Here is a 15,948-nt window from a genome sequence, read left to right as displayed (position 1 = left end):
TTAGACAGTTATATGATAAATAGGATTATATTTATATAATTATTCGATTTTTTAGTAGGGATGCACCGATATGGGTTAGTGTTCGTACGGTAACCCCGACCTCGACCCCGACCCCGGGGTTATTTTCGGAAATGTATGTTTGAAGTTTGAACTTTGGAATGGGAAACGAGCTTTTTTATTTGGTCATTTTTTTACTATCAACCTTCTTCCACGAAATTATAGTGAGTTGCAGGCTAAGAAAGACAAAATATATAGTACAATCGGCGCAAGGATGCCTCAGATCGTTTCCGGTCATTCCACCGCGCGAAATTTGAATTTTGGCCATTTTACGGTCAAATTCAAATTTTGCTCTTTTTGTCGTCTTTTAGCGCCATCTAGAGACCGAAATTGGAATCTTTATTTTTTAATTTCATAATTGTGGTGGCGAGCAAATTTAAAAAATAAGGCATTCCTATCATTCTTAAATATAAAATAGTATGTATAATTATTTATTTTTGTAAATTTATTTCTACGTCTTACCAGTTAAATCGGCAGTTTCTTTTAAAATAGTTACCACGCTTTCTTGGGGGTAACGTTGTCTTAATGAGCTATAGACGTTTAAAATTATATTTTTCTCTTTACTTGTTAACAATAAACCTTTATCATGCTTTTTATAGTAACCTCTTGGGCTATTTAAAATATTTGGAGCTTCAATTATCGAACCTTCTTTAGCTGCATTCAGTAATTAAACTCATGACAACATGAAATTAAAAAATAGATTCCAATTTCAGTTCCTAGATGGCGCGAAAAAACGATGAAACTCACGAAATTTGAAATTGACTGTAAAGTGGTCAAATTTAAATTACGCGCGGTCGACTGGCCGGAAATGGTCTGAGGTATCCTTGCGCCGACTGTACTATATATTTTGTCTTTCTTTAATACTTTAAATTATACGGTACAAAAATAATAATAATAAAAAAAAAACACCCACACGAACACTTAGGGCAGGGAGTACAAACAATCACCGAGGGAGGCGCCCGGAGGGAAAGTGTTTAGTACTGAGGCCGCATTGCCTCTCTGCACCGCCTGCAACTCACTATATAAATATGCCAGTATTTCGGCGGTGGCCTTACCTGATCCTAACTATTTTTTCGGGGGAAATATCAAAATTATATAATTTTATAGGACTTTTTGGGCATTTTGCTAAAAATATAGGATGTTATAGGTTATTTCTAAAAATATAGGATGTTATAGGTCATTTCTGAAAATATAGGATGTTATAGGTCATTTCTGAAAATATAGGATGTTATAGGACATTTTTGAGAATATAGGATTTTTAGAAATTTTTTGAAAATATGGGATGTTATAGGACATTTTTGAAAATATAGGATGTTTCTGAAAATATAGGATGTTATAGGACGTTTCTGAAAATATAGGATGTTATCGAACTTTTTTGAAAATATAGGATGTTATAGGTCATTTCTGAAAATATAGGATGTTATAGGTCATTTCTGAAAATATAGGATGTTATAGGTCATTTCTGAAAATATAGGATGTTATAAGTCATTTCTGAAAATATAGGATGTTATAGGTCATTTCTGAAAATATAGGATGTTATAGGTCATTTCTGAAAATATAGGATGTTATAGGACATTTTTTTAATATAGGATGTTATAGGACATTTTTTTTAATATAGGATGTTATAGGACATTTTTGAGTATATAAGATTTTTAGAAAATTTTTGAAAATATAGGATTTTATAGAAATTATAGGACCTCTGAGGACCCTGACTGAATGTCCAGACCATTTGTGGTGAACGTAGAAACTTACTCTAAATTTATGGCAGAGCCGAGATGAGGTTGGGTTCGTAAGTAAACGGATGACTTGGTGTAAGGCAGTTGAGGTTCCATCTCGTCCCAGTACTGGTCTTTGACCAAACGCGGATGCCTTTGGTACATCTCGTCCACGATCATAAACGACACTTGCAAGTTACGATCCAAACACCAATTCAACTCGAAATCATCATCGTCTTCACCCAATGGATTGATCAGTTGCTCCGCCACCTAGGGGGTTCCGAGAGAAACATTACTTGACTTGTAGCCTCGTAGGACGAGACAAAAACCAACAATTTAGGCCTAGACTTGAAACACAATCTCTTTATTACTACATTGAAAACTGAGTTTATATCTTAAAGCAACTGTCGGCTCTATCATTTGCCACCTGTACTATGATAGGGCCCTTGTTATTAGAGATGGCAATGAATCTATCTGATTCTTCGAAAAAACTAATTTACTGGATTGCGTTTTGCCCTCTATTAATGGCCAAGTAAGTTAAATTCAAAATAGTTCAATAGTTATCTATAATTATTATAATTAGACAAGTTATACTCTACTTAGTGGACTTTAACCCAAATTAAATATACCATATAAAATATATTGTTAAAAATTACTATAATTTAAGTTATTGTGAAATTTACAAACGAGCCAATCAACGCGAGGGGCACTTTTATGTCCCGCCTTTTGGGTCAAAATGTAGCTTAAGCATCTTGTTTCGATTTCGACGCTAGTGACATCTGTCGAAAAAAGAGCTTTACGTCGAGCCGACACTTGCTCTAAATTTTGAAATAAATATGCACATAAAGAAGTGTTTCTAATAATCAATTTTACGTTCGATTGAATAATTTGTCATTATCTCGCCGAACTAAGAGACAGTTTTCCTTGCGAAATCATTTAAATTTTCCGAGGGGCAGGTCACTTCCATTTTGGGTGCGTCTTAATCATAGTAAAATGATTAAATCAGGGTATTCAAGATTAAAAAATCTAATCAAGATTAGAAAATCTAATCACGATTTAAACGAGATTTAATCATTCTAATCATGATCTAATCTTTTTAATCAGGATTTAATCATTTAAACGAGATTTAATCATTCTAATCATGATCTAATCTTTTTAATTATATTTAATCATTTTAATAAGATTTAATCATTTTAATCACGATTTAATCAATATAATCGGCCGAATCGAGAATTTATCATTAAAATCAAAACTAAAGTACGATTTAATCATACTAATCACGATATAATTTTTTAATCAGGATTTAGTCATTTTAAACAGATTAAATCATTTAGTCATGATTAAATCAGATTTAAACATTCTAATCATGATTAAATCAGATTTAAACATTCTAATCATGATTAAACGTGATTTAATCAACTTAATCGTGATTAAATTGAATTTAATCAAAATAATCACGATTAAATCGGATTTAATCTTTTGAGGGGTGCGTCGTTAATCAAGGAAGTGATCTGCCCCTCGAAATTTTCAATAGGCTTCCTCACCATCGTCACCTGGAAGTTACGCACAGCGCCAATTTCGCTTGTGTGAACTTCATAATCAGGTCGATAATTGTTTTAGGTGACAAGTGGATAATTTTCGATTGTTCTGGGATATCGGAATATCCCTATGACGTAATTTTGCTCCCGATTCTGCGGTGGCGAATAGTTTGAGCTTTCTGATTGACGGTTTAGTAACGAAGCGTTTACCCACTTCCGGCACGTGATCTCCGAAAACCGACCTGCATCCGTCGCTGCCATTGTCATATAATGGCCAACTTTGATGACGCGCTGTTCGCGCAACAGCACTTCATCGAAGTTGGCCGTCTATCTATAGTTGGTTACCATGGGAACTCTAGAGCTAATTTTTTCGGATTTCCGGCAGGAAGTGGGTAAACGCTATTGACAACGCTTGAGGCAGTAATTTCAAATCTAGGTAACGAGGCTTTTATTATCTTTGGTTCAAATCTGAAAACAAATTAACTAGAAAAGTCTAGTTATCAGTTAAAATATAACTAATTTTGATTGTGCATTCTAATAGTGACTATTATGCCGGGAGTAGTGGCTCACTCCTGTAATCCCAGGCGTCCGGGAGGCAGAGTTTGTGGATGGCCGTGTGAGGACGACTACCAATCCCCCAACGGGTGGTCGGAATACTTCCGCCACGGGTGTCCCCACCCCTGTCCCAACGTATCCCCCCGTTGGCGTGGCCGTTACACTTATCTCACCCTGATTAATCAGTTTTTGTGTGCTGGTGTCTAAGGCCTTGGGTCGACACCGATTTGTGTCTATAAAAAAAAATAGTGACTATTATGGAGACACTCGAATTTTATAGAACCTCTAACAGTCGTGACTATTTTGGCTACTGAAAAACAATGCGTAAGGCTCAAAGAGTTTAAGGCCGACTACATAAATCTTCGGGTTACTCTGTCTTTCACTGGAAGTAGGCTGACTGCGTGGCACACGTGTTTTGCAGTAAGCCTACTTCCAGTGAAAGACAGAGTAACCCGAAGATTTATGTAGTCGGCCTTTAAACGAAATGTTATGTAGAAGCACACGAAACTGTTCAAATATTCCACTTATCTTTGTTTGAGTCAGGGTATAAACGTTTACCCAAAATGGCTGCCTGTGACCATTTGGCCGGATAAATTCTGGATAAACGTACTATTTTATCAGTTTTCTCTATTTACTTATGCTTTTGATAAAGAGTAGAAAGTGTAGCCCCAATACTCTGACCTTGACGATTAGTTCGCTTTGTAGCGTAATTATATCCAACCAGAACAAGCGAACAGTTTAATAAATTGTGTACACGTTCTGTTTCAGAACAACTTAAGCGAAAAGTACCCACCATTGAGTTGGGAATAAATAGAGGTACAACTAAATCTGGCTGGCGCGGGACCAATTTCGTTCAATAAGGAGACTTATTCAACTTTATCGTTCTACCGTGGCGGCATCTGTCTCTAGTGGTGGAAACTATATTGCAATTGAATTTTGAACGCGAATCTGAGGCGAAATTGAAATGTATGATTTATCGTAACAAACAAACCTTTGAAGTTGTTTTAAAATAATTTTATTCTGTCGACACGATCCTTTGTAACTCAAGTTACGGTGAGTTAGCTAATAATTATTTATTTTCAGCCATGTAACTTTACAAAATATAGATGGCGCTACCACCTAATTATAAAGATGAATTTCGTACAGTCTTATCAGGACAGGTTCCGCTTAATCATGGCAAACGAAATCGTAATTGTAATTCTAGCAGTATTATTCCCAATTCAATGGTCAGGCCACCCTATTGAGGTTTATTGAGACTTTAAAACGTTTTGTGTAAAGCTGAACTAACGACGTAGAGAAAAATAAGTATTTAAAAAGGTGAATGCGACGTACCTTGAGCCATCCCATATAGAAAAAGAACTGAAGAAGAGTAAAAACTGGAATGTACAGATCAACGTTATTCCCGTCTTCGCCTTTGCTAATTTCGACAAATTAAATTAAATTAGGATTAAATGTAGAATTGGAGCTTGGACAATTAAAACTAATGAACCAGAATCAGTAGCCAAAACTCAATTCACCTCTACATAATGAGGTATAATAGGCATATTTCCCTACGGTGGCGTCATCTACCGCAAGCTAACGGCGATAATAATTTAAGCCAGTGGCGCTATCTACCACTAGCGTGAAACGAGTACATTTAAAAAAATATATATTTTCTTTGAAAGATAGGTGACGCCACCGACGAATGATAACTTTCGGCATAAGTCTATAATATTATTCTATAAGTTTGTCCCTTTGGGGAATATTTTACTGAGAGCTAGTAACGGAGTGACGTCATCACAAAAAGAAAATCTCCCCCTAGCGAGGCGCTGTCAGAGGCTACCTGTAACGCGTTAGTAAGCGGACGCAAAACGGCAACGAAGCCCGTAATGCAGTCTGTCTTGTGAATAGCTCTCAGTAAAACTTTTTCATGTGAAGAATTGGAAGTGTCACACTTATGTAATAATATTATACACTTATGCTTTCGGTTCGCACATAATTTCAAGAAAGTGTTCCTCAAGGTTCCAGCCATAGCAGATATAAATTGTGGCTCTAGAAGTACTATATTTCAAACTCAATGACTATGAACCTATACACTCTTTTTCGCGGTCTTTTCGACCCCTCTTTTTGGCCGCCCGCTAGTCGGCCATTACCTGGAACCACCGGTGGGGGGTCTAGGCTCGGGTCTTTGGTCCCAGGATATGGAGAATGGGGGTTAAGGGGGGTAAACGCGCCCAGCAAAATTCCCAAAAAAAGAGTGTATAGGGAAGTAAAAAGTTAAAACCACTGTTTGTACAAAAATAACAGTGGTTTTAGCTTTATTTTACTTCGCTGTTATAATATAATAATAATCAGCTAGGCTAATACCCAAGGCACCACCTTAGGCCCAAGTCATCTAGCGACTTATTATGCCTTTAAACAGGTGGCCGGGTTACAATGCGTAGGAGGGTGGTGGCCAGCCCTTCATGCCACGCGAGCCAACAGCTCCCTACACTAACTATTACCGTTCACCTCCACAAGTTTTTATGGAAGGGGAAACCGAAGAACTCGGGGGAAAACCCCTTAAACCAGTGGGGAGAGAACTTGCAAACTCAACGCAGAGGGAGTAGTTCCGAGTTTTCACCCAGTGCCACAAGTTGGGATCGAACCCGGCTCCTCTTGCTGCGAGGTGAAAGCGCTAACCACTCCGCCACCCCAAGTGCCTCAATCTTTGAACCTATTATGGCGTCGTTTGTACCCGCGCAAAATTAATTTTCAGATCGCAATATTCTTCCAAATGCATCGCCCACCAGCGATCCTACCGAGAGAATGGCGAAAAGTTACCCCCCAAATACAATGAATATAAGTCAAAGGGGTAGGTACATTTGTTCGAATTTCAATCGTCCGAACGGTGGAACAAATGTCCGAATTGCATTCGTCCGAACCGCCGAAAATACAAATGTTTCAATTGTTCGAATTGGACAACTTGTTTGTTTCATTCGTCCGAATCGGTAGCATCACTTGTCCGAATTCTGTCGCTAAATTAGTTTTTATTATTGCTGTTTTGTGTGGTCCGGATTTTTTTTAGTGCAAGAATTAAAAATTAAAAACTACATTGTAAATATCGTTGTTTGTTCAAGTTGTTTTTTCTTAATTGCTGCTATATCTATCTATTGTATATTTTACTTCATATTCGTATTAATATCGATCAATGCTGTGGATATTTTATGTTAAGTTAGGTTAGGTTCACGTTAATGTTACTATTTTCTTATATTAACAATATTAAAAAAAAACAATTCCTAATGTTTGAAAAAACGGACAAACGATTATTCGAACAAATGAAATTCGCCAGTAAAGTTAACATAAATTGAACGACTAAATCACCAACAAAAGTTGTGATAAATATTTCGGGCAAATGAAATACGTTTTCGATCCTGTTTTCCGGCATTCGGACAAATGATCATTCGGACATTTGTACCACCGTTCGGACGAATGAACCGAAATCATGGATAGTAGATTTTCGCGCCCGTGTTGAATATTTGGGTGCTCTAAAATAACCAAGCGTGTAATGTACATTCTGATTCAGTAGTTTATTTGTCAGAGAGGGTCAGAGGGTCACTTACCATTCTGCGCCTTCTTTGCAGTTGGGAATCGGCGTCAAATACTGCCGGCCCATCACAGTCGCCAAAAAGTACGTGTAAATGGCCAAAGTGACTACCTGCGTGTAGACCAGAGGAATACTGATCCAATCGTAACTGAACAGCATCCCGCAGTTACCCCGAAATACGTGCATTTCCTAAAATAAATAATTATTTAAAGTTAACAACTATTCGCATAAAACTTGGAGGAAAGTTAAGGAGTCGCCCTGTTAGACACAAAAACGCTCAAATTTCTCAAATTTCCCGCCCCATGCTCCGGAAACAGGGTTAGAAAAATGCAAGAATTTGATTGGTCGAATTTCTATCACGAGGTACGGAAGATGCGGAGCTATCTGAATTTCTCAAATCAGGACAGTTTTGGGGCCCAAGGAAAGGCCAGTCATACAGCCTCTACTCTAGGGAAAAGGGTTTAGTTGGTTAAATATTATTTATGCTCATTTAATAATTAGTTACGTCTAAAATAATTTGACTCATCGCGTATCATACGGTACCAACAATTTATAAAACCTGACAGCGAGTCACTGTCAGTAAAAATCTTATTTTCAGTAGGCCTATGTTATACTTTAGAAATAAAAAGTTTTGGTTTGATTATTGTGTAGTTGAATTTAGACAACGGACATAGAAAGGTTGACCGCTGGCGATCACAAAGGTCTTAAGAAATAATTTAGCCCAGGGCCCCAAAGGTCTTAAGACGGGCCTGTCTCAAATGCCTGCAAGATAATGGAGGTCGACACAGGGTCGTTTTTAACCGGTGAAGTGACGTCATCACGCTAACTCACGCGTGAAAAAAGACCAGGTGATTAACCCTTTTTTTAGTCATAATGGCCCACTATCCCACTGGCGCCAAAGTTGGATAACGGAATCTTTCGAATTGCTCCCATGAGTCAAACTTGCTTTCCCCAATTCCCCCCACATTTATCGATATTGCAAGAGAGCGCCATCTAGGTAACCTATTTATAAACTATTTTAATGACATTGAGTAAAGATAGCCATAACTTTAAATAAATATTTCCGAAAAATATTAATTTTCTAAATTAAAAAAGTAAACAAATTTTATTAACTTATTTTCATAACTAATCGACTTCTCCATTGTTTTCTTAAAGCGACTGTCGGCTCTGTCATTGCCACCTGTATTTTGATAAGGCCGTAGTTATTAGAGATGACAATTAATTTATCCGATTCTACGAAAAAACTGGAGAGTGTGGTGCCATCTATTAATGGCAAAGGAAGCTAAAATTCAAAATAGCGAAACAATAACGTCGTCAGAGAACCGTTTTTAATTATTATAATTCGACAACTTAGTGGACTTTAACCATAATTATATATCCCATGTAAAATATATGGTAAAAAATTACTGTAATTTAAGTTATTGTGAAATTTACAAACGAGCCAATCAACGCGAGGGGTACTTTTATGTCAAAATGTAGCGTAAGCATCTTGTTTCGATTTCGACGCTAGCGACATCTGTGGAAAAAAGAGCTAGCTCACGACGAGCCGACACTTGCTTTAACTTGTTCGCGAGTTTGTATTTACATGTAATAGAGGGCTCTGTTGGTCAACCAACATGAAATTCAGACTTGCAAATAGTGATATTTTTCGAGGGGTTTCGTTAGGATCTCTTAACCGTGGGGGGAGTGAAAATTGGGATATTATTTGAAGTAGAACAGAATATAAAAAATGTCTATAAACATTATCATTTAAATTGGAGTTCCTGTTAAACCCTTAACCCCCTGAGAACGATGCCGGCTATTCTTGCTGCTAACCTGTCCGCCACCCAACCTTTAGTTAAAGGGGAACGGTCAAGCTTTAACCAGTTAGATAGCCCTATAACCCATTAAAAACTAAAATTTATGGCGAAAACCGCATCGAAAAAAATTGAGTGGTTAATTTTTAATAAAATAAAGAAATTTCGGGAAATCGAAAAGTGCGCGTCCGCCGCGACACCTGGTGAGCAGTCGGTCAGACAGAAAAACAACGTAAAAGCGCGCGCTGCTGAAGACGCAAAAAATTTGTTTCGCACGCGCGGCGCGTTCCAGTTATTAGAGACCTAAGCCTAAATCGCGCGATTTTAAAAGTTAGGATAGTTCGCAAATCGCTCATACGGGGTTAGGGGCAAGCTCCCCTAAGATGACGGCGAAAATTCAAACCCAAACACCTGGCGTTATTTTTCGTTTCAACTTTTTGGGCCAAAAGCTACTTTTTCAAGACAAAAAAAGGTACGTGTTAGTATATTAAAACTCTTGTTAATCTTTTGATACGGAAATAAGGCCATATTTGGAAAAGCTTGGCCGTTCCCCTTTAAACAGCCCTGATGGCGCGTTTGGAAACGGGGAAAACGATTGCACTCACGTCTAAAACGTGTCTGAGCAGCTGGTCGTCTTTGATGCGGCCTTCCTTGCGGGCCCTGACGGCCAAGGCGGTGAACCACTGCGCCGGGACCCACCACTTGCCGTGAGACACGAGCGTCTCGTCGTACACCATGCGCTCCTCCTTGGTCATCAAGCCAGCTTCCTCCAAGTGGTCCAGGGTGGGGAACCGCTTCTTGACCGACGTGGAGACGCCTTGGAAAGTGAGGACGGACAACAGACTGAGGTATCGGGCCAAGGTCCTTCGAATCATTCGACCACGTTCGTCAGTGCCATGGACGTAGGCGGCTATCAACATGCTGGTCCTAGGGAAGGTTCAATCGTTAGTCTTTGTCGTAAGGTTCACTACGAATAAAGTAGGGATGCACCGATATATCGGCCTATTTTGCTAATATCGGTATCTACTTGGAATGCTTATCCTGGCGTATCACCATAAGTCTATAATATTATTCTATAAGTTTTTCACTTTGGGGAATATTTTACTTAGACCTAGTAACGGAGTGACGTCATCACAAAAGGAAAATATCCCCCTAGCGTGGCGCTATCAAAGGCTATGTGTGACGCGTTAGCGAGCGGACTCAAAACGGCGACGAAGCCCGTAATGCAGTCGGTCTTGTGAATAGCTCTCACGAGGAGACTACCCGAGGTGATAATCACCGATTTTGTTGAAACTAGGCGGGTATGTAGACCTTATGGTAACATGAAATTTCACCAAGGGAAAAATTGCAATGGGCATTAGTTTTGCCAGGGAAATTGAAAATGTTTTTGACAACACAGTATGTATATTTTCTCATTGAAAATAACATCGGAATCTGAGCACTTCTAAGGGTACCCCCCCTGTGAAAAATTTCTAATTCAAAACCAAAAAAAAATAGATCAAAATTGACAAATGAAATGAATTTTATGATATTTTGATGAATTTTGGTCAATTTGATCAAAATATGTAAAAATTGATCAATTGTTATTTTCAATGGGACAATATACATACTGTGTTGTCAAAAACATTTTCGGTTGCCATGGCAAATCTAATGCCCATTGCAACTTTTCCCTTGGTGGAATTTCATGTTACCATAAGGTCTACATACCCGCCTAGTTTCAACAAAATCGGTGATTATCACCTCGGGTAGTCTCCTCGTCAGTAAAACTTTTGCATGTGAAGAATTGGAAGTGTCACACTTATGTAACAAAATTATACACGTATAGTATCGCGTATGGTAAGATCACTCTGACGGCTTTGGCCCCGCCTACGAGATAAAAAAATCCCCTCTGCGCGCGCTCCCCTCTCACGTTGTTGTTTGTTAAGTTAACATAGTGACGTCAAAAAAACCGTCCGCCGCATCGAGACGGAAATCTGCCGCGATAAGCATTCCAAGTAGAAGTATGGTTTACTGTTATTGGATATAGAGACCACACTCGAAGTCCGCGTGCGAAACGCGCGCGCCAATAAGGTACTAAAAAGCTTAGGTTCGGGACGCGGAGAAAAACATTTTATACGTTAAATATTTTTGTTTCATTTTATGGAAACACCTTTGAAACTCGAATGAAACATTTAATTTCTTTTTTTGTTAAACTTGATTTATAAAATGTGTACCGCTTAAGCCTATATTGGCCGATACCGGTAAAAGAAAATTACTTTCAGAAAAACATTTAAAAATAAGAAAATTTGTTGATTAACTAATGATAATATTTTATTTGATTGGCCGCGCCACGTACGCCAGATTTCAGAAGCTCGATCATAAATTTTTTTATACGGGAGTTACGAGTGTAAACCAATAAAAAAAAACGATATTCGATTTGTGATAGAAAATATGTATCACGTAAAATGAAAATAAATGTATTCGGATAGCTCTGGCGAACTTTGTTTCATGAAAAATGAGAAAAAAATGGTATGACAGTGTACTGAACCCATTGAGTTGGGAATATTAAGCTAGAGGTCCAATCGAAACGTCGAATTTCAGTATTTCGCGAAATAAGTTTTTAAAAATAAGAATACTGTCGTCTGCTCCCATCGGCGTCCCAAATGACGAGAAAACGTTATCATTCTACCCGTGGCGCCGTCTATCTCTCAATGATTCGTTCAAATAAGACGCGTTTTCAAGCAAAAAGATTATATTTCTTCAAAATAATGGATGGCGCCACGGGTCATATGATAACGTTTGCTCGTCATTTTAGAGCAGACGGCACATTCGTATTTTTCAAAAACTTGTTTCGCGGGGAGCCGATTTGATTGGATCTCTAGATTAATATTCCCAACTCAATGACTGAACCATCTTTTACAATGATTTTGTCGTATACACTACGGTTATGAGAGATAACTTTGTTAATATCGGCCAAGATTACCCCCGGTATATCGGCTTTACCCATATCGGTGCATCCCTAGAATGAAGGAGATAATGTAACGTACTTGTCCGGCCATGGAATGGCCATGTACTGTTGCCACCATCGGCCAACGACGATGGAGACGTAAAAACCAAGGACAAATGACAGCGGGATCAAATCAGTGAAGGAATCGCAGTATTTAGCCAGACTTTCAAAGACTCTGAAACGAAAAGGTAAATACGTTGTCAACAACCATTTATACATCGTTAGCTGAGTTTCAAAAGGTAGTATTTATATCTTTAATGTAGCATGTAGTTAAGACGTTTTTAAACTTAAGTTAACGACATGTAATATGTGTAAGTTATACCAGATGGCGCCAACAGTCTGAAGCCCATAAGTTTTAAATCACCTCAAAACAGCAAAAATGAATATTTTTTGCATTTAACTTCTTAAGCCGATTTTTTCCCCTCAGTTTCGTTTAACTTTTTTTACAGTTTTTACCATAAAACTTCTCTTAGAAAAGTGTTAGACGTTCTTTTTGTAAAAAAAATACGTACTTATTCCTTTCCTGATAAAAGTTTAAATTAGCGCCATCTAGTATCAATAAAAGCGTTATAATTGAAACTCCTACGGCTACGTTCTAAATGTTTGTTTCCCGTTAACAAATTCACAAATCCCCCAAAGAACATGTAATAGTCAATTTGGGTACATTTGTTCGAATTTCATTCGTCCGAACGGTGGTACAAATGTCCGAATGCCGGAAAACAGGATCGTATGTCCGAAAACGTATTTTATTTGCCCGAAAAATTTATCACAACTTTTGCTGGTGATTTAGTTGTTCAGTTTATGTTAACTTTACTGGCGAATTTCATTTGTTCGAATAATCGTTTGTCCGTTTTTTCGAACATTAGGAATTGGTTGTTTTTAAATATTGTTAATATAAGAAAATAGTAACATTAACGTGAACCTAACCTAACTTAACATAAAATATCCACAGCATTGATCGATATTAATACGAATATGAAGTAAAATATACAATAGATAGATATAGCAGCAATTAAGAAAAAACAACTTGAACAAACAACGATATTTACAATGTAGTTTGTTATTTTTTATTCTTGCACTAAAAAAAATCGGACCAAAAAAACAGCAATAAGAAATACTAATTTAGCGACAGAATTCGGACAAGTGATGCTACCGATTCGGACGAATGAAACAAACAAGTTGTCCAATTCGAACAATTGAAACAATTGTTATTTCAGCGGTTCGGACGAATGAAATTCGAACATTAGTTCCACCGTTCGGCCACGTTCGCGCTAGTCTGGATGACACACTCTTTCAAATTTCATACACGCCAGTGATTTGAAAATTTCCAAATTTAAAATTTCTGATAAAATTTTGGAAAATTCAAATTTTTTGGCAAAATTTAAAATTTTAATCGACAAATTTCTCAAATTAAATAAATCTTATAAAATTTTATGGTTTCCAGCAAATTTTTATTAAATCTTCGAAAAATTCGTAAGTTTGAATTGAAATTTTAGGAAATCTTGAGAAAATTCATAAATTTCTGCGGTAAATCCCTATCAAATTTTTAAAATCTCTGTTAAATCTCATTATAATTTTAAAATCCCTATTAAATATCATTAAAATTTTAAAATCCCTATTAAATGTCATTAAAATTTTAAAATCCCTATTAAATGTCATTAAAATTTTAAAATCCCTATTAAATGTCATTAAAATTTTCAAATCCCTATTAAATGTCATTAAAATTTTCAAATCCCTATTAAATGTCATTAAAATTTTCAAATCCCTATTAAATGTCATTAAAATTTTCAAATCCCTATTAAATTTTATTAAAATTTTCAAATCCCTATTAAATATCTTTAAAATTTTCAAATTCCTATTAAATCTCATTAAAATTTTCAAATCCTTAACAAATTAAAATTTTCAAATCCCTAACAAATTAAAATTTTCAAATCCCTATTAAATGTCATTAAAATTTTCAAATCCCTATTAAATTTTATTAAAATTTTCAAATCCCTATTAAATCTCGTTAAAATTTTCAAATCCCTGTAAAATCTCGTTAATATTTTCAAATCCTGGTAAAATTTCGTTAAAATTTTCAAATCCCTATCGAATCTCATCCAATTTTTCAAATCGCTATCAAATCTCATTGAAATTTGCAAATCACATATAAAATTTGTAAATTTTGTAAATTGATGAAATCCCATTTAAATCTTCAAATCTGGACGAAAAGATTTGAAGATTTCAAATTCCGTCCGCCTCGGGATGACAGTCATTTCGAAGCGGCCAATTAGGAGGCAGCACTTACTTTCTTTGATCTGGGTAGAGCACGTATCTGTAGAGTAAGCTAAGGCTGTAGTACAATCCGCAAAAAATGGCGATTTCGCGGTAGAGTAGCTTGTAGATGCTGCCCCTCCATCTGAGAAGTAGCTTAGCGAAACCGCACAAGCGAGCTTTGGAAACGTTCAGAGAATACGTCACTGTCATGGCGACGGTTGTGTGGCTGAGTCGCGCAACACACAAATGAGATCAAGCCGCGAAATTTGAAATTTTTTTTGGCTTTTTTCCACTCGTTTGAACCGCGAAAGTAACGAAAACTAATACTCTAAAATATAACAATAATAATTCCTAGCGTCTTGTATTTCTTAAATTAACATTATATAATAAAATATCTTTTTTTTATAGAAAAAGTTCTAAAGTTCGACTTCAGGTGTCAGCACCGTTGCTGTATCGTCCTCTATCAGGTAGTAGGACTAATGGTTGATTCCAATATTGTTGTCGGCCGTTGATCATGATTTTTGCTCCGTTTTTGGTTTAGGAAGTCAAAATTCGGCAGTACAGAACTGATAAGTCACTCGATGTTTTAACCTGTGGAAGAAAAATTTCAATTTTATATTTATTATATTATATTTTTTAATTATTTATTATATTTATTTATTTATTATTTATTTATTATATTGATTAATTATTTATTATATTTATTTATTTATTATATTTATTTATTTATTTATTATTTATTTATTATATTTATTATTTATTTATTATATTTATTATTTATTAAATTTATTTATTTATTTATTATTTATTATATTGATTAATTATTTATTATATTTATTTATTTATTATTTATTTATTATATTGATTAGTTATTTATTATATTTATTAATTATTTATTATATTTATAAATTATTTATTATATTTATAAATTATTTATTATATTTATTAATTATTTATTATCTTTATTAATTATTTACGATCTTTATTAATTATTTATGATCTTTATTATTTATTTATGATCTTTATTATTTATGTTATTGTCATTTTACATTATATTATTTATGATCTTTATTATTTGTGTTATTGTCATTTTACATTATATTATTTATGATCTTTATTATTTGTGTTATTGTCATTTCATTTCATTTTACATTATATTATTTATGATCTTTATTATTTATATTATTTTCATATTATATTATATTTAATTATATAATTTATGATCTATATTATTTTCATATTATATTATATTATATTATGATCTATATTATTTATAATTTTCATATTATATTATATTTAATTATATTATTTATGATCTATATTAATATATTATATTATATTATATTATTTATGATCTATATTATTTATATTATTGTCATATTATAATATTTATTTATATTATTGTCCTAGTTGTATAGTGTTTCGGAACTTCAAAACGAGTTACAACAAGCCCAAGTTACGAGTAATAATTTAAAATTAA

The 15,948-nt window shown here is 35.3% G+C and overlaps 1 protein-coding gene across 2 annotated transcripts in view; it reads right to left on the bottom strand.

The window, feature by feature from the left end:
* Nucleotides 1-15,948, bottom strand: part of LOC149958337 (bestrophin-4-like) — a 28,261-nt gene that overhangs the window by 3,733 nt on the left and 8,580 nt on the right. For both annotated transcript variants that reach the window (XR_016478500.1, XM_090165779.1), the window contains exons 2-7: nucleotides 14,500-15,059; nucleotides 12,253-12,387; nucleotides 9,832-10,153; nucleotides 7,447-7,619; nucleotides 5,198-5,282; nucleotides 1,810-2,042 (exon numbers count right to left, since the gene is read on the bottom strand). Coding sequence is in view for 1 of the 2 variants with exons in the window: in XM_090165779.1 (XP_090021905.1) it covers nucleotides 1,810-2,042; nucleotides 5,198-5,282; nucleotides 7,447-7,619; nucleotides 9,832-10,153; nucleotides 12,253-12,387; nucleotides 14,500-14,678 (1,127 nt within the window). In the remaining variant the exon portion in view is untranslated. The remainder of the gene's footprint in view (nucleotides 1-1,809; nucleotides 2,043-5,197; nucleotides 5,283-7,446; nucleotides 7,620-9,831; nucleotides 10,154-12,252; nucleotides 12,388-14,499; nucleotides 15,060-15,948) is intronic.

This window comes from Leiobunum rupestre, chromosome 2 (assembly GCF_980474605.1).
Source record: "Leiobunum rupestre chromosome 2, qqLeiRupe1.1.hap1, whole genome shotgun sequence".
Taxonomy (NCBI): Eukaryota; Metazoa; Arthropoda; class Arachnida; order Opiliones; family Sclerosomatidae; genus Leiobunum; species Leiobunum rupestre.
The sequence above is the reverse complement of the archived record's forward strand: the minus strand, read 5'-3'. Positions and strand labels throughout refer to the sequence as shown.